This window comes from Rana temporaria, chromosome 2 (assembly GCF_905171775.1).
Source record: "Rana temporaria chromosome 2, aRanTem1.1, whole genome shotgun sequence".
In the NCBI taxonomy this organism is placed as follows: Eukaryota; Metazoa; Chordata; class Amphibia; order Anura; family Ranidae; genus Rana; species Rana temporaria.
This window is the reverse complement of record NC_053490.1, coordinates 455,654,257-455,681,721: the sequence shown is the minus strand read 5'-3', so window position 1 is coordinate 455,681,721 and position 27,465 is coordinate 455,654,257. Positions and strand designations below refer to the sequence as shown.

Sequence of the window (27,465 nt, the reverse complement as noted above, 5' to 3'; positions counted from 1 at the left end):
TTTAAATTAGCATTTTTAACAATAAAAGGTCTTGTGACCATGCGCTTTGCTGAAAATTGCTGATAGTAAACCCTGTCATTCAGAAGGAAAGAATTCTGAGGTGGTCTGACTCATTGACCACATTCTTTTATTTGTGTATTTCAAAGCAACCTGCAAGTTTTCAAACAGTAACATTTTTTTTACCTTAATAAATAATAGAAAAACAGGTTTATGTTGGCAAATGTAACTTGTGGTGGTTTTGGTCAGAGAGATTTCAAGAGCCGCCAATGAGAAAAATACGGGGGCTGACATTGCTGAACTAGAAGCACTCAATCGCTTGTTGTCATATTGATCTCCTGCACTTAGTTACTGATCCTTCAAAAGTATGCAGCAGTTGAAGTCAGAACGTATTGTGCGCAATCGTGTTCCCGGTTGGTGGCTCAACCATAGTTTGAAGATCCCTGATCTAGATGATCACCAATGACAGTCAAGCAGCTAGCTTTTTCAGATGGCCATTGACAGTATGCAGAAGACAGAGGCCCTGGCCAGATTGTTAAACTGAGATGGTAATGTCTTCATGTCCCTTTAACCAGCCCAGCAGTTTGGAGTTCATCAGTGTTAAAAAAAATCTTCTAATTGGTATGGGATGTATTAAGGTGACATAGTAAAGAGGTAATGAACTGAAAATGTCACCTCCTTATAAATGTTATATTGCTTCTCTTTAGGGTTGATATTAATCTGTACAATATGTAAAAAGGTACTACAGCGCTATTACTAAAACCATATAAAATACTAAAGATAAGCTGCAGACACGTGAAGTGCACAAAACCAAAGTGAATAAATAAGAAAATATTGTGTTGCGCTGATAATCAAGTAAAAAATTGCATACATATATATATATATATATATACCATATACATAAATAAGAACCCCCTACACCTCAAATCAGGGAGGTATATGTGCAAAAGATAAACAAAAACCACTCAAAAACTATAATGTGAAAAAATTCAAATAGAACCAGCAAAAATAGTTCATGGAAAAAACACAGTTCAGTACATAGGCTAATAGGAGACAGGTGTGAGATCCACAGTCCTCTGGTGTGCAGCTGTCATTATAGCAAAAAAAAAATAAAAAAAAAAAAACCTTTCCCTTCTGGACTCCCCGATTAACACAGGATATCAGCCGCTCATAAGGAGAAAAGAAAGATATATGGTGCAAATAACGTAATAAAATGGAAATGAACCCTGCAATACAATGATTGCACTCACGGAACCTCGATGGTAAAAAGGCTCAACTGCAATCAGTCATTGAACGCCGCTCAGTGCTACGATCTCCTCAGAAGGACGGATTCGACCGTCGATCGCGTCACTCGGCTTCTCCCCCACGCGTATCGTCAATAGCCACTTGACTTATTCATGAATAAGTCAAGTGGCTATTGACGATACGCGTGGTGGAGAAGCCGAGTGACGCGATCGACGGTCGAATCCGTCCTTCTGAGGAGATCGTAGCACTGAGCGGCGTTCAATGACTGATTGCAGTTGAGCCTTTTTACCATCGAGGTTCCGTGAGTGCAATCATTGTATTGCAGGGTTCATTTCCCATTTTATTACGTTATTTGCACCATATATCTTTCTTTTCTCCTTATGAGCGGCTGATATCCTGTGTTAATCGGGAAGTCCAGAAGGGAAAGTTTTTTGTTTTTTTTTGCTATAATGACCGCTGCACACCAGAGGACTGTGGATCTCACACCTGTCCCCTATTAGCCTATGTACTGAACTGTGTTTTTTCCATGAACTATTTTTGCTGGTTCTATTTGAATTTTTTCACATTATAGTTTTTGAGTGGTTTTTGTTTATCTTTTGCACATATACCTCCCTGATTTGAGGTGTAGGGGGTTCTTATTTATGTATATGGTATATATATATATATATATATATATATATGTATGCAATTTTTTACTTGATTATCAGCGCAACACAATATTTTCTTATTAATCTGTACAGTAGTAAGATACAAAGATGGGCGCCCTGGTAGAAGCTGAGTTTTGCATGAGCACAGTTTGCATTTTTGCACATGTGGTTTTGTTGCTTTTTTCTCCCTTTGCTTGTACCGTATGTGGTTTGCATTTATTTTATGCTTTATTTATTTTTGTCAAATTTGTTTTTGGGCAGTTTAACCACTTCAGTACCCCCCCCCCCCTTCCCGACCAATTTCAGCTTTCAGCGATGTCGCATTTAAAATGCGGTTATGCAGCACTGTACCCAAACAACATTTTTTTTTATTTTGTTCCCACAAATAGAGCTTTCTTTTGGTGGTATTCAAACACCACTGTTTTTTTTTATTTGTTGCTAAACAAATAAAAAAATACCGATTTTTTTTTTTGGAGGGAAAATGATTTTTCTTTTTGTTATAACATTTTGTAAATACTATTTCCCCCTCACTGATGATGAGGCACTAATATGCAGCACTGATAGGTGGCACTGGTGGGAATTGAGAGATGTCACTGATGGTCACTAATAGATGGCACTGATGGGCAGCACTGATAAGGAGGCACTGGCAGGCTTTACTGATGGTCACTGTATCTTTAATAGGCACTGATCGGCACCTTCAATGGTCACTGTTTGGCATCCCTGGTGGGCACTGGTGGGCATCCCTGGCAGGCTCTAGTGGGCACTCTTGGGGTCTGAACTGATAATCAATGTGCTGATTATCAGTGCAGACCCCCCCTGTCAGGAGAGCAGCCAGTCGGCTCTCCTCTACCTGCACCTTGTCAGCGCGGATAGAGGAAAAGCCGATAAACAGAACTTCCTGTTTACAATGTGATCAGCTGTGATTGGACACAGCTGATCACATGGTAAAGAGCCTAGTTCATAGGCTCTTTACCAAGATCGGTGATGCGCTGTGTCAGACTGACACACCACACCGCCGATCGCCGCACTGCACCCCCCCCCCCCACGACTTATCCTACTGAACATCATATGATGTCCAGTCAGGATAATTATTATTATTATTATACAGGATTTATATAGCGCCAACAGTTTGCGCAGCGCTTTACATCAGGGAAGACAGTACAGTCACAATACAAATCAATACAGGAGGGATCAGAGGGCCCTGCTCGTTAGAGCTTACAATCTAGAAGGAAACCACTTTGCGTCCATCATATTGCAATATGGCGGGCGGGAAGTAGTTAAACGTTAATCTCGCCACAAAACGTACTACATGCTTTTCTGCAGCTTCTCCATTGAAGTCTATTGAACCAAAAACGCACCATTTTGTGTTTAAAAAAGTCCCTGACTCTTTCCAAAACCAGGCAGCTGAAAAAAGCATAGATGCGAATGTGTCCCATAGGAAACCATGTTAAATGGACTGTAGTGCATTTCTGCAAAAAGCGCTAAAAAAACGCATTGGTGTGAACCAGGCCTAAGAGACTATACTCAATAACTCAGCTGCCGAAAAACCCCACCTGGGAAAACTCTTCTATCATACTCAATAACTTACCCAAGGGCAACATCTTATCCTTGCTATAAAACAGCTCCCAGTTTACTGGCTCAGACTTCTGAAAGATGGACTTCTCTTTGGCAAGTTAATCCACCTACCTAGGCTAGCATAGTTCTGGTTTGTACATAGAGGGTGAGAGTGGAGCTTTCTTCCTAAACTCATGCATGCTGTGAAACTTCAAACACTTTGCCTCAGTTTGTAAAAAGTATGTGGTACAAAGCATCAGCAGCATAGTTGGAAGCATTTTCTTTTTATTGACTAGGTTCAAGTTGATTTATGACCATCTTTGTAAATGGGACCTTTCCACTATAATGAATGAGACTAATATTAATTTGGCATTCAAGGCCACCAATGTAGAGATGTTATCAGGGATAGAGTATAGGCTTCCCTCCAACAATGTACTACTGAGATCACTGTGGGGGTTCATTAAATCCCTATTGGGGATTGTTGTAGTCACTGGCCCAGATTCTCGTAGAATCGCGCAAAACTGCGGCGGCGTAACGCATGTCATTTACGTTACGCCGCCGCAAGTTTTACAGGCAAGTGCTTTATTCTCAAAGAACTTGCCTGTAAAGTTGCGGCGGCGTAGTGTAAATCCCCTGGTGCAAGCCCGCGTAATTCAAATGAGCCGGGTAGGGGGCGTAGAGCATTTAAATTAGGCGCGTTCCCGCGCCGAACGTACTGCGCATGCGCCGTTCCTATAATTTCCCGACGTGCATTGCGCTAAATGACGTCGCAAGGACGTCATTGGTTTCGGCGTGAACGTAAATGGCGTCCAGCCCCATTCATGGATGACTTACGCAAACAACATACATTTTTAAATTTCGACGTGGGAACGATGGCCATACTTAACATTGGTTGCCCCTCATATAGCAGGGGCAACTTTACGCGTCGCAAATCTAACGTAAACGTCGTAACTTCACTGCGTCGACCGCGCGTACGTTCGGGAATTCGCGTATTTTGGTAATTTGCATACACGACGGGGAAAACGACGGAGGCGACACCTAGCGGCGAAAAAAAAATTTGCATTTAAGATCCGACAGCGTAAGAGCCTTACGCCTGTCGGATCTAATGGATATCTATGCGTAACTGATTCTAAGAATCAGTCGCATAGATACGACGGCCCAGATTAGGACTTACGACGGCGTACATTGCGTTGCGCCGTCGTAAGCCCTTTCAGAATCTGGGCCACTATTATTATATTGGGGTTGTAATTTTAAAGCGTGCTAAAACTATTTGTAAAATGAGTAGAAAAAAATAAGTATAAAGCTGCTACATTACAATGTTAATTTAACCATATACGTAAATATACCCAAAGCAGTGCTATACATTATAGTGTGTAATGCAACCGTGATTACAACTGAAATTGTGGTCAATCTTTTATTAACTTTTTCTATTCCACATTATTACAAGTGCCTCTTGTAAATGTCAATAACATTCGAATGAAGGTGGTTTATGCAGGCTAAGCCCACAGTGTACTGTGAATGGTAATTTAAGTTAAGGCAGCCTTTGCTTTACAGTCGGCACAGTGTCTCTAGACCTGAAATCACCTTCTGAGATACAGGTTAGGAAATGGACAAGCCAAATGTCAAACCTAATGGTTATACTAATTTCACGTTGAAAATACATAGTGAATTCTTACTTTAAGGGCTCATTTATACTTGCTTTGCTCTCTCATGGGCGATCTGTCTTCCAATTACTCTTCAGAGAGTATTTGACAGACAGTGAGGAGACATAATATTGCCTGTTCACCACCTGTTTTAACCCCCTAGACCAGACAACTGCATTATTGTGGGGCTGTTGCAGCGCAGTCTTATTCACCTAAATGGGTTGTGCTTGGCAGTCGATACCTCCCAATGACTGCAATAGGGTGTATAAATCCTGCCACAGAGAAAAGCATCGCTTTGTGGCAGGTGTACACCCCCCGGCAGTTGCCTGCAGCAAAAGGGGCAACAGTTGAGGGGTGTAGAAACGCAGCTCAACCACAGTTTGTTTTCTTGTCAAAGCTTAAAGCCGTTGTATACCCGACAATTTTGTAAGGTAAAAGGCATAATGAGCTAGTATGCACCGCATACTAGCTCATTATGAAATGCTTACCTTAGAACGAGGTGTCGCAGGTGATCCCGGTCCAAGCCGAGGGAGCGGACATTTTCCCTCTGCGTGTCTTTTCCGTGTATCGTGGCTCCAGCGCTGTGAGTAGCCGGAGCCGCCATGTCATCACTCCCATGTGTGCTGGAGACTTCTTTCCAGCAAGGTCCGGCGTCTGCCGGACTTTCAGCCGAGAATTTCTGGAACACATGCGCAACTGAAGTCAGCGACTCATTGCAAGGGGAATATTTCCTAAACTGTACAGGTTTAGGAGATATTTTTTGTTTTTTTACCTACAGCTAAGAATTATTATCGGATTATCTGTAGGTAAAAGTAAAAAAAAAGGTATACAACCACTTTAAAGGGTAACTCCACTTTTGTGGGGGGAAAAAAATAGCAAATAAAGAAAAAGTGTGTACATTTGTGTTACAAGTCATATTGTAATTGAATGTCAAAAATCACCTTTCCTTTTAAATCTGCAGTTGCTGTAATTTTCTATAGATGCAAGACAATGTGGCTACACAGAATTGTTCTGTACACAGAATGTGTGATTGCGGGACAATTTTCCCAGTAGTCTAAGATTGTCAGATTGCAGGCATCCCCTGCAACAAAAATTTCATTTTTGGTGAGATATTTCCAATAGGAACACGTCTGAAGGGAATGCAGGCCCAGCAGCTTTCCTAATTGGTGCCCAGCGGCTGCCACCGCTCACTGATAATTATAAAACCACTCCCACTAGACCTACTCGGTACAGCGGAACAAAAGGGCATTTCTTCAGAATAACAAAAGTAGGAATCTGCAACAATGGTTGTTATAATCCTTGCAATGCACACAGGGGGGATGTTTTTTTCTCAACAGAAGTGGAGTTACTCTTTAACCAAAGAAGCTGATTGGCTACCATGCACAACTTTGCCGGATTTTGCACTCTCCAGTTTTAGTAAATCAACCCCAATGCATACAAATATTTAGATTCAGTAAGAGTTAGGCCGGCTTATCAGTAGATAAGCCGACCTAACTCCAGAATCTACGCCGACTTATGTTTAAGTGTATGCTCAAACAGAGATACGCTTAAACATATCTAAGATAGGACGGCTTGCGCCGTCCTATCTTAGATTGCAATATTTTGAATGGCCGCTATGTGGCGCTTCCATTGCGGTCGGCGTAGAATATGTAAATTCTAGATACGCCGATTCATGAATGTACGCCCAGCCGACGCAGTACTTTTACGCCGCTTACGTAAGAGATAGGCCGCGTAAAGTTAGAGCTAGGCCCTATTGGAATAGTAATGTCAAGTATGGCCGCCGTTCCCGCGTCGAAATTCAAATTTGTTACGTCGTTTGCGTAAGTCGTCCGTGAATCGGGATTTACGTCGTTTACGTCCACGTCAAAATCAATAGGCCCGTGCGGCGTACTTAGCCGCAATGCACACTGGGAAATGTAGGCGCCCCCCTCAAACACATTTGAATTAGGCGCCCTTACGCCCGCCGATTTAGGCTACGCCGCCGTAACTTAGCAGGTAAGTACATTGTGAATCATGTACTTGCCTAGCTAACTTACGGCGGCGTAGCTTAAATGCCTTAAGCTACGCCACCGCAAAGTTAGGCATAGGTACCTGAATCTACCTAATGGTTCCTGTCTTCTGGGACTGATTGACCAAAGAGGTTTATTTTTGTTTTCCTTCATAAAGTGTAGCAGTAATACAGTTACCAATAGCAGCCATTTAACAATCAGTCTTCATTTTACTGGCACTTAAGAAATTCTGGGAATTTTTCTTTGTCAACCTATTAAAATTCACACTTCATGTGAATCCATAGAGTCCATATCAACATTACCAAATTGCAGTAAAATGTAGCTGTCATTCCATGCATACAGTGGCTGCTTCATCTTATAACCTAAGGCCCATCCAGAGTCACACGGCTTCTGGCTATTTGGAGCATTGTGGTGGTTTTCCCCTTATTAGAGACCACATTATTTTCTTTTCAGTCAGACAATTCATGTCAGGGAGACCTGCAGTGAGGATAAGAAAATGAACAGAGCTAAATTAAAATTTGAATAAAGATTATAGTTCTTACTACTTGTCTGTTAATTGTAATATTCTGTAATTAATTTTCTGCATGCAGAAGCGATGTGTGTAGAGCTATATCTATATGTTCAGTTGAACTTACAGTTGGAAAACCTAGGTCCATGTAAATGGATTTTAAAGTGACTTCCTATCTTTCCTAGTGCTGTACACAATGCTAGATTACTAGCCTTCAAAGACAAGTAATTATGAGGCTTCCCAGTGCTGCAGAACACAGCCCCATGCACAACATCAGATCTTCATGAGGATGTATTAATATTTATGTGCTACGTTTTCTGCTAGAAGTAAAGGTGTTAATGAGTATTATAAATCAGTGGGTAGCAGCCTCCTCTAGCAGAAAATGTGATTCGTGACAAGGAGTGTTAAAGAGCCCAGCCAGCATTGTCTCCTGGCAAGGACTGGTTTAAAGCAATTGCCATTTTGTCCCCGTTTTAGGGAATATTATGTTAGACAAGCTATTGCCCAGCTTGCTGTGGGAAAGACCTAAATCACTTTGTGATTTAACCATTGCTTTAGGGAAAACTCCACTCCATATTCTTAGATTTCTAACATGGCTTAAGAAAGCTTAAAGCAGATGCCCTAAACCAGGGGTGCCCAACATTTTGAAGCACGAGGGCCACTTAAGCGACTTGGTAACCGGTCTCGGGCCACAGTGAGCATTCGGATGGCAGGTCCATGTCCACTCTGCATTTGCAGAGTGGATACAGACACAACCCACTATCCTTCATTTTTTTTTCTTAAGCAGGTCGGATTGGAGGAAGGACACAAGTCGGTTTACATCTGCCACTCCCTAGAGGTGAATGGAGGGTCCAATTGGGTCGAACTGACCATGTGAAAGGGGCCCAATGCTGCTTTCACACCAATGCGCTGCGGTTTAACCCACACTGTGGGTGCAACACAGTTTACCTTTGGCTTTCCTGCACTTTGCAATAGACTTCTATTATATTCTGCAGGTTTGGTGCACTTTCAGAAAGCTCACCAAACTTGCAGGTAATAACAGAAGTATATGGCTCAGTGCAGGTAACCCGCAGGTGCACTGCTCTACATCTGCGGGTCAGTTTGAAAGCAGCTCAGTAACCATTGCAGAACAGATGTGCCCATATATACACTGTGATTTTAGTAATAAAACTGACCTTTAATAACTGTATTCTATTCCATCCCAGATCAAGGAGGTCGCGGGGCACATCAGAGGGCTCCGTGGGCCACTGGTTGGGCACCCCTGCCATAAGCAAAGTGCCACTTGGCTCTCAGGAGATCTGGTCCACCCGAATCCCAAAGTCTTCTGATTGGCTGGCAACTTTAGCAAACGGGGCAAGCCATCTTGGTTGGTCACCAGTCATCGGAGTCATTAAGTGTTTTGGTGCAGTACTTCTGAATGAACACACAGGGTAGAAGGACATTATGTGTGACTATGATTGGAGTTCTTCTTACAATCAGGAAAAAGGTCACACCAGAGCAAAAACCCTCACATTTTAAAGTGTAGTTATGATCAATACATTAAAACCTTGGTTTGAGAGTAACTCGGTTTGAGAGCGTTTTGCAAGACAAGCAAAATATTTTAATACATTTTGCCTTGATATACAAGTGATGTCTTGATATAAGACTAGCATCATGTCACAACTGAGTATAAAAAAAAGAGGAGTCTCTAAGTGTAGCAATATGGTTACATTTAATGAAGGTACAACATTTAGCAACTTATTGCTACACTTAGAGGTGCCTCTCTTCTCTTTTATACCCTGTAAAAAAATGCTTTGATATACAAGTGCTTTGGATTACATTAGTTTCTGGAACGAATTATGCTCGCTAACCAAGGTTTTACTGTGTATATATAATCTTCATATTCATTTTCGCCTTGAACTTCAATTATTCTAGCCTACTCCTATTAATCTGAGCTTTCTTAAAATGTCTAAACGTTTGTGAAGATCCCCATACATTTATTTATTGAATTGTGCGATGCATATTCACCGTGCCTGGTGTGTAGGCACTGATGTGTCACACATTATACAGAGACTGCCTTCTGAACTACAGAGGTGCTGATGAGAGGATTTTCAGGAGGCAGAGTCAGTACAGGAATCCGTTTTTTGGCTGCAAGGTACCATGGGATATTTAGAAATATAGGGATATAGAAGTTGAAAATAAACAGCAGAGGAGAAGTTGCAAAGCATGTAGGGAATCCAGAAGATTGTGGAAAGAGATGACCAGAAGACAGGCAGCACTCGCAACATAACAGGAGATATTTTTTTTCAGCAAGTCTGTATTGGATTGCCAGAAATAATTTTTGTTTGTAATATTACAACGCTGATGTTCTAAAATGAAAGTGTATGCTGTGACCATAGATCCTCTTTAAGTTTTATATACCGTGTTATTTCTTTTATAATGTAAGTGTCTTAAGGTTTTTATAGCCTGATACTTCTCCAATATATATCTAAATATATAGGCCCGGATTCACGTAGAGCGGCGCATATTTCTGCCGGGCGTAGCGCATCTCATATGCGCTACGCCGACGTAAAACAGAGTGCCAAGCACAGTATTCACAGAGCACTTGCTCCCAACGTTGCGCCGGTGTAACGTAAATTCGTTGGCGTAAGCCGGCCTAATTCAAAGTAGGTGGAAGTGGGCGTAATCCATTTAAATGAAGCATGACCCCATGCAAATGATGGGCTGAACGAACGGCGCATGCGCCATCCCGTGGACGCTCCCAGTGCGCATGCTCAGAATCACGTCGGAAAGAACTCCTAATCACTGAACGTAACCAACGCCCAGCCCTATTCACGTAGTACTACATAAACGACGTAAAATACGATGGCTGTTCCGTGGTCCATACCTTTGCATGGAATAACTTTACGCCGGACGTACGCCTTACGTAAACGGCGTATATTACTGCGACGGCCGCAAGTACGTTTGTGAATCGGCGTATCTCAGTCATTTGCATATTTAATGCGTAAATCAATGGGAGCGCCCCTTGCGGCCAGCGTAAATATGCGCCCAAGATACGACGGCGTAGGAAACTTACATCGGTCGGAGGAAGCCTATTTTCAGGCGTATCTAGTTCTATGGGCACGGCGCATAGATACGACGGCGCACATTTACACTTGCGCGGCGTATCTTGATACGCGCAAGTGTTACGTGAATCCGGGCCATAGTGTTTATATCCGTATATTTTCATTGTAAATATTTAATGAGTGTCCACAAAAATGCCTAATTATTTATATGCCCCCAGATCTTTCAGCCACAGCTCTGACCCTTTGTTCCTAGAACCCACACCAGTCCCAGGGAATACATGAATGTTGGTACATACGTCTATATTAAATTCTGCCTTCAAGCTTTCATAGTAGTAATATGCAGAATTTATATAGACTAATTCTTGTCTAGAACTGAGCAGCCACCAAAACACAAATGGCATTAAAGCACTATAATGAATCCTATTAGTAAAAAAACAGTGGGGTTAATTTGGGGTTAATTTACTAAAACTGGAGAGTAAAATTTGGTGCAGCTCTGCATAGAAACCAATCGGCTTGAACGTTTTTTTTTTTTTTTTTTTTTTCAAAGCTTAATTGAACAAGCTGATTGGCTATTATGCACAGCCGCACCAGATTTTGGACTTTCCAGTTTACGTAGATCAATGCCAATGTGTGTAGGTAGGTGAGAGTCCTATTTGTATGCTGTGTTTTGGATCTTAAGACCCCTTTCACACTGGGGCAGCGGGTCCGTTGGCGGTAAAGCGATTTACCGACGTTTCAGCTGTGCTTTTCGACCGATTGCGACCGAAGAAGGGGTTGAAAGCGCTTGTGTTGCGGCGCTTCCGAAGCACTTTCTAGGCACTTCGATAGCACGGCCCATTCTTTCCAATGGGCAGGGGCGGTGTAGGAGCGCTGTGTACAGCGCTCCTACACTGCCCCAAAAATGCTGCCTCGGTGTGAAAGGGGTCTTTTGGTTATGAACCTGGTGGCCAAGAAGAATGCCTGAGAGTGATCAACCTTTGTGTCTAACAACGTTTGTTAGATTAAAATGAATACTTTCACATTTATTTTGTAATTTTCCTTGTAAAATCTCTTATCTGTTATGTTACTTTATCACTTTTGATATTTGAGTGAGTGAATGACTTGTATAGCGCTGCAAATGCGAACTGAATCGCCTCGAGGCGCTTTGTATGCCCCCAGATTTTTCAGACCAGTCCCAGGGAATACATGATTGTTGGTATTTCCTTGTAGCATTCTATATATTCTACAGCTCTGGAGAATAGACGATAAATAGTAGGAATACAACAAAGTTTCCCCATTCCTTATCCAAGCTGGTTAAATATGACAAGTGTTTCCTCCAATACGTTGGCAGTGCCCAGACTGCAGTGTAGCAGAGCGCTTGTTACATAGAGATGTCTCCAGCACAACCCTTTATAAAGTGTGGTCAATAAAAAGCACCCAGCCATATTACACTTTCACTGCCATTTTATGCTGCTTTTATGGTGTACGATTCAATTGATAGCACTTCAGCTGGAAACTAAAGAGCGGTATCAAATGTGTAATGTGTTTATTAGGACTTCGTTTGGGAAGCAGATGAGTATCTAGGATGTCACACATGGTTCCTGAGTATAATAAGAGATAAAGGTTTTATATTAATATCGTTTTTGAATGTGTTCACCACTACAGTTAGTAGTAGGTGAGTAAAATGAATATGGGTTTGGACTTTTTGCTAGTTTAAAATTCTATTACATTTTCAAGCACATTTTAAGTTATTGTTACTTACCTAAAAGTCCTTTTTTCAATATATTTTACTTTTTATTTTCTATACAGAATTATGGTTTCTCCTTTTAAGTACTCAATTTTAATATCTGGGAATGTGATGGGTGGGTACAACCGTTCTAATCCGTTTCTGGCACTGCCTAACAAGCAGCTCTATTTGCTTATTCAGTGTCTTTACTTTTGGAGGTCTTCCAGCTTCCTGGGTCAAAGGCCTGGCTCCATACACACTATACAACTTTTGTTGTCTGATTTCCTTTAGATTTACCAAAGCCATGTTGTGCAAGGGCTTGAAACTCCTAAGGTTTGACCTCATATTATATGGTTTTGGTAAATCTGAAGGAAAAAATCGAAAGAAAATTGTATAGTGTGTATCCAGCTTTAGCATACTATTATAGGCCAGTAAAGCTGCCGAAGACAGTGATGAGCTAATAGTGAGGCTTATAACAGGAGAAAGACCCGGGACCTGGCTTTAGATCCCAAGAGGCTGGGTCATATAGATAGAGAGAGGTATGGGTGGCGCTTCCCCAATGTAAGTGTATACAACTGTGCCAATTATCATGCACTGCCCCTTTAAATACCATGTTACATAAAAAGATATTACCATATAAATCAAAACACAAATATGTATGAAGAAAATAAATAACAGTGAATCACATCTCTTATCCTCATATACAACCTGGGTTCATCCAATGTGATTTAAATTGCAATAGTGTCCAGTGGAAAAAAAAACATATACAGTATGAAAGAAGCACAATGCAGCAACATACAAATATATAAAAATAAAAAAAATGAATATGCACTGTCCCTTTAAGAAGTGGCAAGTGCTGCTCTGGGGAAAAAAAATGTATCCACTCAAAAAAAAAAACCTTGTCACCTAATCCACTTAGGTGACCTTCACCTATCTGATATATTTAAAAAGTGCTGAAGTGCATATGTGCAAAAAAAACTGTGCCAAAAAACGTTAATAATATAAGTCAAAAGTAAACTGTCCCAGTGCAGGGTGACTTTGTACTTTTAAATATTCATGCGACAGTATCCAGCCAGTGAATGTGTGAAATCACTCGTACTCCTCACTTTTTGGTCTATACTCACCAAATGGTGTCACCCCTGCAGGAGTATTACTTGGTAAAGGACGTCTGGTCTCTCCTTCTCTTTACTCAGTGCAGTCCATGGATATACTCATGCAGGAAATGGATAGAGAAAGAGACATTTCATAGTGTAAATTGTAACGTAAATTCGTTGGCGTAAGCCGGCCTAATTCAAAGTAGGTGGAAGTGGGCGTAATCCATTTAAATGAAGCATGACCCCATGCAAATGATGGGCCGAACGAACGGCGCATGCGCCATCCCGTGGACGCTCCCAGTGCGCATGCTCAGAATCACGTCGGAAAGAACTCCTAAGATACGTCGAATCACTGAACGTAACCAACGCCCAGCCCTATTCACGTAGTACTACGTAAACGACATAAAATACGACGGCTGTTCCGTGGTCCATACCTTTGCATGGAATAACTTTACGCCGGACGTACGCCTTGCGTAAACGGCGTATATTACTGCAACGGCCGCAAGTACGTTCGTGAATCGGCGTATCTCAGTCATTTTCATATTCAACCCGTAAATCAATGGGAGCGCCCCTTTCGGCCAGCGTAAATATGCGCCCAAGATATGACGGCGTAGGAAACTTACATCGGTCGGAGGATATCCGTTGGATTGAACCCAGGCTGCATATGAGAATAAGAGATGTGATTCACTTATTTATTGTCTTCATACATATTTATTGTGTTTTGATTCATATGGTAATATCTTTTTATGTAACACAGTATTTAAAGGGGTAGTGCATGACAATTTGCACACTTTTTATATCTTTATTTGTACACATTTACATTGGGGCAGCGCCACCCATACCTGCTTTCAATATATACTTTCTACATTCTCCACCTTTCGTGGGGAATTGGGGTAAGGCAGCAGCCACATTCTAGGTCCTAAGCTTGGAATATAATATTCATATATGGGTCCACATATGCATACCAGAGCACATCAGTATTTTGAGCAGCAGGTGGACTGCAATGAAAAACAGACATAGAAGTCCTTGCTATGTGGTGCCAACAGCTGTTCAAGGCTTTTTGACACTCTGGGTTCACCCTAAAGTGGATGTAAATCCTAAGAATATATATATTGTGCTGTCTTTGATCTGTTAAGTATCCAATTGAAAGCTTTTTCTGGTATCTGTTCAATATGTAAAAAATACCTGATGATTCTGCCAACTTCTCATAGTGAGCTGGCAACACAGTATTTCTGCTGCTCTAAAATTTCAATCTGTGTTAGTAGCCATTGCAAATTAAGCCCATGAAATACAAAATCCCTCCACTCAGTGTTATGAAGATGAGGAGAGAGGGAGATATATATTCTTATATCTGAATAAGGGGCAAGCAATGTGGGGGTGACAATTCTGCTCCGCTATAAATACCATACAGTGAGTGAGCGTGTCACCCTATGATGGGAAGTGTTACTTGCAGAATCTCCAAGTGAAAATGAAATAAAAAGCCATGATAAAAAAAAAAGAACAAATGCAGCCAACACATCTAAGGATTATTAAGCTGCCATATATTATTGTTCTTGGATTTAGATTTACACTTTATGTTGGTTGAAATAAGTGTGTTTTTGTTTTATTGAGTCTGTTGCTTGTTAATTTAGTCACACCTGGTCCATAGACTTGTACCAAGATAGAGTAACCGGTAAAGCACAGTCAGGTACATGAACCTGCAAAAAGACTGTAGTTTCCCTTTGGGAGGCTAAAGCCGGCCATAGATGGTACCTGTGGTTGCAGGAAAGAAAATCTTAACTGTTGATGGTGCAATCACTCTTGCTGAGCTATTGTGTTCTCCCAGCGGGGGGAGCCATCCTGGCTTGGAAAATACACAGTGATTAGTGCTAGGGGCTCTAACCGCTGGCAATAAGCACATGACAAATCCGACAGCCTGCTTGTTCCCGAGTTCAACTTGGGTACTTTCAGTCTGCCCATACATGGTTCAAATCTCAGCCGGTCCCAGCTAAACCGGGCAAGATTCGAACTGCCTATGGCCGGCTTAAATCTGTGTAAAATAAAAGTATATTTAAACCACCAACTATCATACCTCCATACATGGGGCTGTCATATCAAAAGTGCTTAGTCCACCCATACACACTTTCGAATAATCTAAATGACCAGCACAAGTGGTCTACAAATACAGATGTTCCCACCATAGTCTTCTTTGAATTGTATGCTCTTGTATTGTAATTGTATGAGTCTTTGGTGCAGCAGAAAATCTGATCTTCGCTTTGTAATATGGGGGAAACCTGGTTTCTTTGTGAAGAGTCTGAAACTATTAATCTTTAGATACTTTGATAAATTGGCTCATGTTATGTTCATGTAGTGATTACAGATCTGAGCTTACCATAAATACCATACTAGTAAATGCTATTAATAAATCATTTGAAACTGTGTTCTTATTTCTTTGTAGGCTGTAGAAGAACTTTTAGAATCTCTGGACCTTGAGAAGAGCAGTTATCACATGGGTCTGAGCAGGGTATGTATGTTTTAAAGTATTGGAATATCAACACGCTATTATTTTTGTTGTTATCTCTCAGATAAACTGGGACTTTCTGTACATTGCAGTGTTAAGTTCATTGGGTTTGCGTTATCAATCTTCCCTCCTAACCGCCCATCTTGCCTTTCAGCAGTTGACCTTATTGCAGCTGCAGTCAAAGTTTGAGCATGCAAATTTGAACTTGATTGTGACTTATAAGTAGACTGGTCTCATAAAAGACACTTTGACAAATAAAAAGGAAAATTAGCAAAAAGGGCACCAGACAGCCGTCTTAAAAAAAAAAATCTGATTTGAAAAAGAGAAGATGAAAGACATCCAACACATTTTGGGGGACAACAATTCTCCTTAATGAGTGCTTCAAATGAAAATGATAATGCTTGCTATAGGGCTCTACCGTAAGAGTTTAAGGGAGTATTCTAAGTCAAGGAAAGAGATTAAAACGTGGTGATAAATGTGTGCTGAAAATTATTGTTGAATAAGTTGAACTGTCAAGTTAAAGATGTTAATATGCAAAGTGAAGAGACCTAAGTTATCATCAAAGGGGTGGGACAGATCGAAGTTCGCCAGGGACCAGCTGATTATTCATCCTGTGTGTGGCCCTCCCTGTTCGACAGAAGTCAATCGTTGGATCGATTTCTGTCCAACAACAATACTGGAAAACTTCAATCAGTGGCTGCAGCTGCTGATCAGTGTATTATAACAGCAGGGAGTCCCTACTGTCAGAATACATCGTTGCAGCCGGGGGATTCCTACATCCACCTTACTTGTGTGGTTGGAGGAATCTGTTTATTTTTTTACATTTAGCCGTGTTTTACCTAGCTTACAATCTCTTGAAATCATAAATGAGGTATATTATTTTCAATTGGTTGATGTGATTTACTGCACTTTGAACATGTATGCCTCGCTAAAGAGCATATTTGCATTGTGCATCTGTGCACAATTTGTATAAGAATTGTCAGTCTGTATTTTGTGTTAATTTTCCTCAATTGGTGACTACTTTGATTCTTATATGGCTGTTTTTTCATGTGCTTATTTTTGCATTCATATTCTTCATTGTCAGCAGTTATGTGCCTGTGTTGTAGTGCTCACAGTTCACCCAGCTAGTAGATCTCTGTAGGTTTATTTAATCACTGCTGGCCTGAGTTAAAAAGATCATCACAGTTTTTTTTTTAAATAAAATACCAGTGATCATATCCTACTTCAATGAAGCCTTCCCATCAGCAGAGTGGCAGAAAGCTGCGTCATGTTTAGTGGTTATGGCAGAATGCAGAAGACTTATCTGCCATTCACTGTCACACAATGCACTGCTTGGATTCAGGATAATAAAGCACTGGGCACACTGTGGCTTGCATTATGTACTGACCAAGAGTTGCTTCCCACAGGCAGAATTCCTCATGCTAATGAGCTAGGGAATACAGTCATGGCACACAGAGAGTCAGGCCCTGCTGATTAACACGTTCATTCTCCGGGGCTCCAGAGGATTGCTCTGGACTGTTGGATCCAGCGGTGCCAAGCACCCTTCACAGACAGCAAAGGGTGAAGCTGAGGAATCCAAGCTTGCTACTTCACACTGATAAAGGCGAGGTCATTCTTCTGCTTCTAGTGCGGCTTCATATTATAAACATAGTGTGTCTGTTTATCCTTTACAAATCTAAACCATCACTTGTTTAGGGTGCAGACAATGAAGCACATTCATCTTTTCGTTAAGTATACTAATCCCAGCCCTTAAGTGCCTTTTGTATAAATATAACCTAATGTAGTTACCGTAGAAAACCTTTGCTGGATCTTCATGTGGCGTAACACAGAGGAGAGAGGCGGCAGGTGATGCCTCACCAGAGTTGAGAAAACATAATAAAGTTTTTTTTTTAAGTTTTATATGTGAACATGACCTATTTTTACTTACAGACTCTCCCAGAGTGAATTCAGGGTTGTCACTTCTCACGTTGATTTGTACTTAACACTGACCCTAGGCATGCTCTGTATTAACCTCCTTCACAAATATACTGTGACACTTGTCAGGATGAATACACACTGCAGTGAGATGTAAAAGTTGGTAATGTAATGCAGACACCATCCCAGTAGTTGTTGGGGATTACTTCAGTAAGTAAAGGATCTGCAGGACTTGAAACTTTGCAGGCATTTTCTGCGGTCTGCATCTTACTTTTTCTTTCTCTTTGTCCTCCTAGGTTTTCTTCCGAGCTGGCACCTTGACAAAGCTTGAGGAACAGAGGGATGAGCAAACTCGTAAAAACCTCATATTATTCCAGGCTGCATGCAGAGGTTACCTGGCACGACAGCAGTTCAAAAAGAGAAAGGTACAGTGAGTGCATTGCTTAGGCTGACGTTTCCAAATTACAAGCTCCAGAGCTTTCCCAGTAACCAAAAATGGTAAACTGCTCGCCTTTTGCTAAAGATTAGAGCCTGATGTCAGATGAGGGGGTTTCCTTGTAAACGTCTGCATGTGCTGGGAGGGACAGACAGGTCTCCGTGTCAGACCTCTGTTGAGCTGTTTTTCAGCAAAGAGTTTATCAAGCTATAGTCACACTGCTGGGATCGAGCACTGTGATACGGTAAGAGTTACAATTGTCTCCTTATCACTCATGTATACAGTAGATTGGGTTTCTCCGAGTGCTCTAGGACTTTTCAATGGACTGTCTTACATTTCAGCTGGCAGTACAGCATCCAAAATTTCAGACGTGTCTACTTGACAATCTAAAGAAGTACAACTTCACTACATACACTTCAAATTTTACTTCTACTAATTCTTCCTTATTCTGAAATGTAAAATTGTTTCACTGTTTGTCTAGAGCTTAAGGCTAAATCGTAAACCTCGTTACCTTCTGTGAAAGAGGTGTTGGATAACATTTATAAAATTCTATAAATATAAGTAAACCTACTTCCATAAATAAAATAAGATTTTCAAGTTCCATAAATAAAATTTACATTTTCGAAATATTATTTTGTGGCCTATTGCTTTCTGATATTTGCCATTTTAGTTCACAATTCACATTTTAATTCCATCAAGTGGAAAAGAAAAAAAAAACATTTGCAGTGTGCCCATTTTGTTAGATTTAGATATCGGCTTTTATTTTAAAATCATTTTTTTAGTTAAATACTATAGACTTTTTTGTTTGTTTTGTGTATGGAGCATAATACATTAACTTTAAATTCCTTGCATTTACAGTCTTTTCTCATGCTGCTGTGAGCTGCAGTCTGCAAGATTAGCATTTAAAGTCTAGTTAGATTTCAAGGGGAAACTGCATTAGTCATTTTATAATTGTACACATAGATACTCTATGCATACTGACCACCCATGGCACAAATAAACTTTTGAAAAAGTGCGTGAGGTCTTATGTAAAATCATAAGGAATGCATACAAAAATGGGGAAAACAAAAAAATAATAGGAATATGAACATTGCATAGTACATATGTTCATGGAAGAAAAAAAGGATAAAGATGAACAGTTAAAAGTACAGAAAGTCTCCTACATAGAAAAAAAACAGTGGGCTGAACGAAAAAAAAAAAAACAGACAGACAGCTGTACCAATACAAGCAATGTTGGTGCAGCGATCTTCCATGCTGTGCTTTTGTAATCTGGACGGGGGGAGCTTTTGTCTACAAGCACTGATCTTTGCTGGACTTGCGAACAAGTTGAACTTACAAATAAGCTCCCGGATCGGAACTCGTTCGTAAGTAGGGGACTAACTGTATTCAGTGTAATGCAGATATAAATAAGTCATCTAAACTCTCCCCATAATTTCAGAATCTTTTAAAATCTAGCAAATCTTCAAAAGCAGCTGAAAATTATGCATGTTTACCAATAATTCATATTAATCTTCCTTTAAAGGAACACTAAAGGTTCGTTTTTTTATTAGATCAATTGATTGCTGAAAACTAGAACATTTAAATATCACTTACCTCGTTTTCCCTTTTGACCTCCAAAATACAGTAATCCAGGTTTGAAAATGCCATTTCCTGTCTCTCCTCTTCTTGCTTTCCACCAGCATCTGAGCCGTTTTGCATGGTGGAAAGCAGAATGTGCTCACCCCCTCCCTATGACTACAGCCCTGCGTGAAGATGCTCTCTTATCCCTCACAGGCATGGAGGCCAAGCTTAATGGGAACTGTAGTTCCCATTAGGCCGTGATGTAGCAAGAATGAATGCGCACCGCAAACCAGGAAGTCAGTGAGAATAACGATTTAGGAGTGACGGAGGTGAATAAAACAGCTCGATTTCAATACGTATCAAACTAGTTATAATGCAAAACATTACTTTTTACTTTATCAGCTACTGTCAGACTTTAATTTAAGAGGAAAATATTTTTGTCTTTACAACCCCTTTAAATAAACTAACTTTTTAGTTTTTGGCCCTTTAAATACTTGATGTGCTGTGTATTAGTCACCCCTTTGGTTATCAGCGGTTTAGTACTGGCCCTGTGAGTAGAGTGTAAGCATTGCTTGGTATGCTCCAACGTTGCTTGTGGATGTGCCATAAGAGATTGCCTCCCGAAGACCAGAGATCGGAAACCCTGCGATAGGCAGTATTCATGATGGTGTTTGAGCGTACACTTTGAAACTTTTAAACATTCTTGTGGCATGCTAGGCATTTTCCCTTAGTGTTTGGTGACTACTCCTCACTGCTAACTATGTTCTGCACATCTTTGGCAATATAACACAAGTAAAAAAGAAATAAAACACAGTAATCAGTATAGGTAATCCATATAGGTAAATTCCTAACAGATCAGGGACAAATGCAGCACCTACCAACAAAGCAAAATCACAGAATGACAGTGACCAAGAAACATAGACGATGAGAAGATTAAATAAGCAAACAATGTGTAACAAATGTCAAAAAAAAAAAAAAAAAAGGATCATAAACAAAATCCATAGTCCATGACCAGTTCATAAAGTGAATACATCCAGCATATCTTCCACCAAAGAAAGTAAAACAAAAACACTGTGATATCCAAATCTTGCAAGTAGTAGGACCTGGAACCCAATACCAAGAGATACAAGTTGAAGCTTACCAGAAATGTAACCTCATGGGCAGAGGTAAACCGCACATGAATTATCCATGGGCTGAATGGATCTCTTTCTGCTCCATTTACACTACAGCTGAAGCCCAAAAATCTCTCATTCAGCAATCCTTGGACATCACTGAATGGATCTCTTCCTGCTCCAATTACACCGCAGCTGAAGCCTAGACAGCTCTCAGCCTGTGATCCTTTAGTTGTCTCCTTGCCTCACTAGTAATATGCTGCTCAGTAGTAAAGTAGACATGTAGCATAAGAAGAGGCTCTCATAGTGTAGTATTAAAACTTTTATTCTGAAGACATCCACAAAAAAAACATAATCTACAGAAATACCCCTGGCTGACCTGGACAGCAGCATGTGATGTCAACAAACACAAACTCCACCCAACGCACGTTTCGTCCTATCAGACATCATCATCAACAATGCACATTGGATGGAGTTTGTGCTTGCTGGCGTCACCCGCTGCTGTCCACGTAAGATAGCGGCATTTCTGTATGTTTTCTAGCTGGTAACTATATTTTATTTATGGAAGTGTTTTTAGAATAAACGTTTTTTATTATTTACAAACGTTATTATTAGGGTTGTCCCGATACCACTTTTTTGAGACCGAGTACAAGTACCGATACTTTTTTTCAAGTACTCGCCGATACCGAATACCGATACTTTTTTTAATGTCATGTGACAGTGGCAGTATTTATTTATTTTTTTCACTTTTTTTTTTTTTTACTATTTTTTTTTTTACAGTGATTTTTATTTATTTATTTATTTTAGGGGGGGGGGTGAATTGTCAGTGTGTTTATTTTTATTTATTTTTTTACATTTTATTTTTATTTATTTTTTAATATTTATTGCAATTTTTTATTTTATTTTTAATCAGCCCTGTAGCAGCCCTGTAGGGGGTCTTTGGTGAGATATCAGGGGTCTTAACAGACCTCTGGCATCTCCCCTTTAAGACAGAGAAAAGGACTAGGGGAAACAGATTCCCCTGTCCCTTTCTCAGCAGCCTCAGCTGAAATGAATGGAGGGAAGCTCCTCCATTCATAAACTGAAGCATCGTAAACACAGGAGGTTACGATGCTCAGTTATATGAATGGACAGAGTCGGTGATCACCGACTCTGTTCATTCGGAAAAAGTAGGAGCCGGGCTTAGCGGCTCCTACCTCCGCTCTCCCCCCTGACAGATTGAGGGGGGAGAGTGGCACGGGGGGGGGGGGGAATGCAGAGAGAACTGCACGGACGGACGGAGAGAGATCTGGACGGGGGGAGGAAAGAACTGCACGGATGGACGAGGAGAGAGATCTGGACGGGGGGGGAGGAAAGAACTGCACGGACGGACGGAGAGAGATCTGGACGGGGGGGGGGGGAGGAAAGAACTGCACGGATGGACGAGGAGAGAGATCTGGACGGGGGGGGGAAGAACTGCACGGATGGATGGACGGACGGGGGGGGAGAGAGAACGACACGGACGGGGGGGGGGGGAGGATGCAGAGAAAACTGCACAGACGGACGGAGAGAGATCTGGACGGACGGGGGGGGGGGGGAAGAACTGCACGGATGGACGAGGAGAGAGATCTGGACGGGGGGGGAGGAAAGAACTGCACGGATGGACGAGGAGAGAGATCTGGACGGGGGGGGGGGAGAACTGCACGGATGGATGGACGGACGGACGGACGGACGGGGGGGAGAGAGAACGACACGGACGGGGGGGGGGATGCAGAGAAAACTGCACAGACGGACGGAGAGAGATCTGGACGGAGGGGGGGGGGAAAGAACTGCACGGATGGATGGACGGACGGGGGAAGGGGAGGAGAGAGAACGGCACGGACAGGGGAAGACAACACTGACCATGGGGGAGAGAAGATTTGCAACTCCTCTGCCTGCCCGCCCAAGTATCGGGTGAAGCATCGGGAGCATTTCCCTGAGTACAAGTACTCGGGGAAATGCTCGGTATCGGTCCCGATACCGATACTAGTATCGGTATCGGGACATCCCTAGTTGTTATTAATACTACACTTCGAAAGCCGTTTCTTATCCTACATGTCTGCTGTGCTGCTGAGTGGCATATTACTATAGAGACAAGGAGGCAACCAAGGGATCGCAGGGTGATAGCTGTCTAGGCTTCAGCTGTAGTGTAAACGGAGCAGGGAGAGATCCATTCAGCCCAGGGAAAATTCATGTGCTGTTTTCCTATGCTTTTAAGGTTACATTTCTGGTAAGCCTAAACACTAACTGCTGGGTGTTGGGTACCAGGTCCTACCCCTTGCAAGATTTGGATATCGTTGTATTAGTTTTACTTTCTTTGGTGGATGAAATTACTTTACAAACTGGTTATGGACTTATTACATTTTTGAAATTTTTTTTTTTTTTAGTTTGGCATTTGTTGCGCATTGCTTGTTTATTTAACCTTCTCATCATATATTTTTTTGGGTCATTGTGATTCTGTGATTTCACTTTAGTAGGCGCTGCACTTGCCCCAGAATAGAGCACAAGTGCAAACAAACTTTCTGGGAACCCTAGAAAACATACATTGATTTTATATACTTATTATGAGAGAATTGTGGGGTCTACAATTGTTGGCTTCCTTCTTGAAAATGCTAGACTTTTAGCTCTTAAGGCCAGTTGAACCTTCCTGTATTACTGTACTTCAGTCAGGCTGCATAAACAGTAATAAATATGTAATGTAATTTTTTATGTTTTAATTGCTGCAGTAATGTTTAACCACTTAAGACCCGGACCTTTAGGCAGCTAAAGGACCCGGCCAGGTTTTGCGATTCGGCACTGCGTCGCTTTAACAGACAATTGCGCGGTCGTGTGATGTGGCTCCCAAACAAAATTGGCGTCCTTTTTTTCCCCCACAAATAGAGCTTTCTTTTGGTGGTATTTGATCACCTCTGCGGTTTTTATTTTTTGCGCTATAAACAAAAATAGAGTGACAATTTTGAAAAAAATTCAATTTTTTTTTACCTTTTTCTATAATAAATATCCCCCAAAAATATATTAAAAAAACTTTTTTTTCCTCCGTTTAGGCCGATACGTATTCTTCTACCTATTTTTGGTAAAAAAAATCACAATAAGCTTTTATCGGTTGGTTTGGGCAAAATTTATAGCGTTTACAAAATAGGGGATGGTTTTATTGCATTTTTATTAATTTTTTTTTTTACTACTAATGGCGGCGATCAGCGTTTTTTTTCGTGACTGCGACATTATGGCGGACACTTCGGACAATTTTGACACATTTTTGGGACCATTGTCATTTTCACAGCAAAAAATGCATTTAAAATGCATTGTTTACTGTGAAAATTACAATTGCAGTTTGGGAGTTAACCACAAGGGGGCGCTTAATGGATTATGTATGACCTAATATGTGTTTCTAACTGTAGGGGGTTGTGGCTGTAGGTGTGACATCATCGATTGTGTATCCCTATAAAAGGGATCACACGATCGATGGCGCCGCCACAGTGAAGAATGGGGAAGCTGTGTTTACATACAGCTCTCACTGTTCTTCAGCTCCGGGGACCGATCGCGGGACTCCATCGGCAATCGGGTTCCGCGGTCCTGGTCACAAAGCTTCGGACCGGCGCGCCGTGACCCACGGCTGGGTACTAGCACAGGACGTACCTGTACGTGCATGTGCCCAGCCGTGCCATTCTGCCGACGTAAATGTGCAGGAGGCGGTCCTTAAGTGGTTTAAATCCTGGCAGTACACTAGAAAGACTGACCTATGCTGAAAACCAAGCTCTCCAGGGGACTGACACTCTTCCCGCCCATTTCTCCAATTAAAAGTGCTGCTTAGAAAATTTGAGCACTGGGCAGTGGGTGCGTTGGAAAACTGGAGACTCAAACCAATGCACACTGTTAAGCAGAGGTCCCGGCTCTAACCCTTGCTGCAGCAAATAGTAGTTCTAAAAAATAAAAACAGAACCCAATATTTACAATTAATACTTCATCATGGAGACAATAAAAGGCTCAATTTAGCTTGAGGACTTTTTACTTTCCCAGAACTTCAGAAATAAAAAAAAGTCAGTGACATAAAATAATTGAAGCACAAAGGCCAGTATAACCAGGCAACTGGTACTTCTAGAAGAACATGAAAGCTCTAGCCATTCAACCTGAAGACTTATAAATAGCAACATCGGATACTTGCATTGGTAGTCTGTTAAGATTCCTTCTTGCTCAACCTGAAATTCGAGCAGTGCCAAAAGAAATCTATATGAAAGTGCCCATTTGAAGTCCATTCCAAAGCACAATAATGGTGATTTAATTTCAGTTAACCATATCAGCCAAAGATGACCTTCCAATGATCTCACTGCTAGCTGAAATCTGATTGTTGCAGATTACTGCATCCGGCATATTTTCATTGTTGAATGCACCTTCCTTGTCTTAGTTATAGGTCTTTAAAGGTTAGCTAATCGTAAAATCTCAAAGTTCTGGTTTATATCGCCAAGTTCCCAGAATCAAAATAAGTGGGGGGCAAATAGGATTTTTCTGGTACCGTCACAAGACATTACAATGATTTGGTTAAAACGTTTTTATACATTGTGATTAAAAAACACGTATATACACATTAAAAAATACAGAATGCAAAATAAATTAAGATGTTTAGTATCTATTAGTTAGGTTCAGGCTCCATATTGTAGGGATTGCAGTTTATACAGCGAAAGGGAAGAGGAGAGCATATTGTCCAATCATCCTACATAAGTTCCTGAGCTGACACTTGGTGTGGATGCATGTCACTGAACTTATCAATCTAGTCACCCATGGCATATCTATCCAGGAACTTATGTAGGGTGATTGGACAATATACTCTCCTCTTCCCTTCCACTGAATAAACTGCCATCCCTACCCTATGGAGCCTGAAACAAACTTATAGACACCTTAATGGTGGTATCATGCCATTAGAATTGATGCATTTAGCCTCCTGACACGTAGTCTTCCTCCTATAATCTTGATATTCAGCCACATTCCACCTATCCCACTGGCAGATACTTACCTGTGGTCTTCTGAATACTTTTTGGTTGATGGATACATCATATCGAATATCCTGGGATCCCTGGAACCTGTTCCCATGCTTGCCGGGAAATGGTGACCCTTGGCACCCTCTCTGTTTGTCAGCCTTGTTATAGTTTCCGAGTGTATGGTCCTCCCTTTCCAATTTTGTGTGCTCTCTCTCCTGAAGAAACGGGCAACCGCAAAACATGTTGAGAGTATGACTTCTTTATTGTCCACATGACATTTGGAGGTATTCCTTGGTTTGAATAGCCTCTGAATTAAAGGTGTTATGACCTTTGAGAGGACTGTATTTTTTTAATGTGTATGTTTTTTATTCACAATGTTTAAAAAAAAACAAAAAACTTTTTAACCAAATCATTGTAATGTCTTGTGACGGTACCAGAAAAATCTTATTTGCCCCCCCCACACTTTTTTTGTTTCCTGTATTTTATATGATTTGGGGATGTAGGCACCTATACTCTTACATATACAACCTTCTGAGCAATTATTTCTGATTAAAGGGGTTGTAAAGGTTTGTTTTTTATTTTTTAAATAGGTTCCTTTAAGCTAGTGCATTGTTGGTTCACTTACCTTTTCCTTCGATTTCCCTTCTAAAAAATGTTTTCTTTGTCTGAATTTCTCACTTCCTGTTCCTCCTCAGTAAGCTGTTCTGGCTGACTAACCCCCATGGATGATGGAGGCAAGCTTACTGAGGAGAAACAGGAAGTGAGAATTTGAGACAAAGAAAGACAACATTTAGAAGGGAAATCGAAGGAAAAGGTAAGTGAAACAACAATGCACTAGCTTAAAGAAACCTATTTAGAAAATAAAAAACAAACCTTTTACAACCCCTTTAAGTTCCCAGAATCCAGTTTTTTTTTTTTTTTAATCCAACGAATGCTAAAAAGTTTTTTATCTTTATCGTTCAGTAAAGGACACAGGAATCAATTCATGGGTTATATGCTGCTACCTTCAGCTGATTGGGCACTGGCAAACGCTTTGCTGGGTTCGCCCCTTAGGCCCCGTACACACGAGAGGATCTATCCGCTGGTATTTATCCGCGGATCAGTTCCAGCGGATAGATCCTGTGGTGTGTACGGCCCAGCGGATATTTATCCGCGGATATTTTTCGGGCCGATGGATTTCCAGCGGATAAAAATTTCTTAGCATGCTAAGAAATCTATCCGCTGGAATCCCGTCCAGCGAATTGATCCGGTGGTCTGTACAGACTCACCGGATCAATCCGTCCGATCCCCTCCCTCGCATGCGTCGTAATGATTCGACGCATGCGTGGGAAGTCTTTACCTTCCAGCGTCGCGCACGTCGCCGCGTCATCATCGTGGCGATGGCGCGACAGGTCACCGCGGATGGATTCCGCGCGGATTTCGATCTGATGGTTAGTACGACCATCAGATCAAAATCCGCCAGAGGATTTATCCGCGGGAACGGTCCGGAGGACCGTTTCCAGCGGA

The 27,465-nt window shown here is 41.3% G+C and overlaps 1 protein-coding gene across 7 annotated transcripts in view; it reads left to right on the top strand.

The window, feature by feature from the left end:
* MYO18A (myosin XVIIIA) overlaps positions 1 to 27,465 on the top strand; it is a 475,424-nt gene that overhangs the window by 325,529 nt on the left and 122,430 nt on the right. For all 7 annotated transcript variants that reach the window (XM_040338545.1, XM_040338542.1, XM_040338541.1 and 4 more), the window contains 2 exons: positions 15,884 to 15,949; positions 18,157 to 18,285. In XM_040338545.1, the coding sequence (XP_040194479.1) occupies positions 15,884 to 15,949; positions 18,157 to 18,285 (195 nt within the window). The remainder of the gene's footprint in view (positions 1 to 15,883; positions 15,950 to 18,156; positions 18,286 to 27,465) is intronic.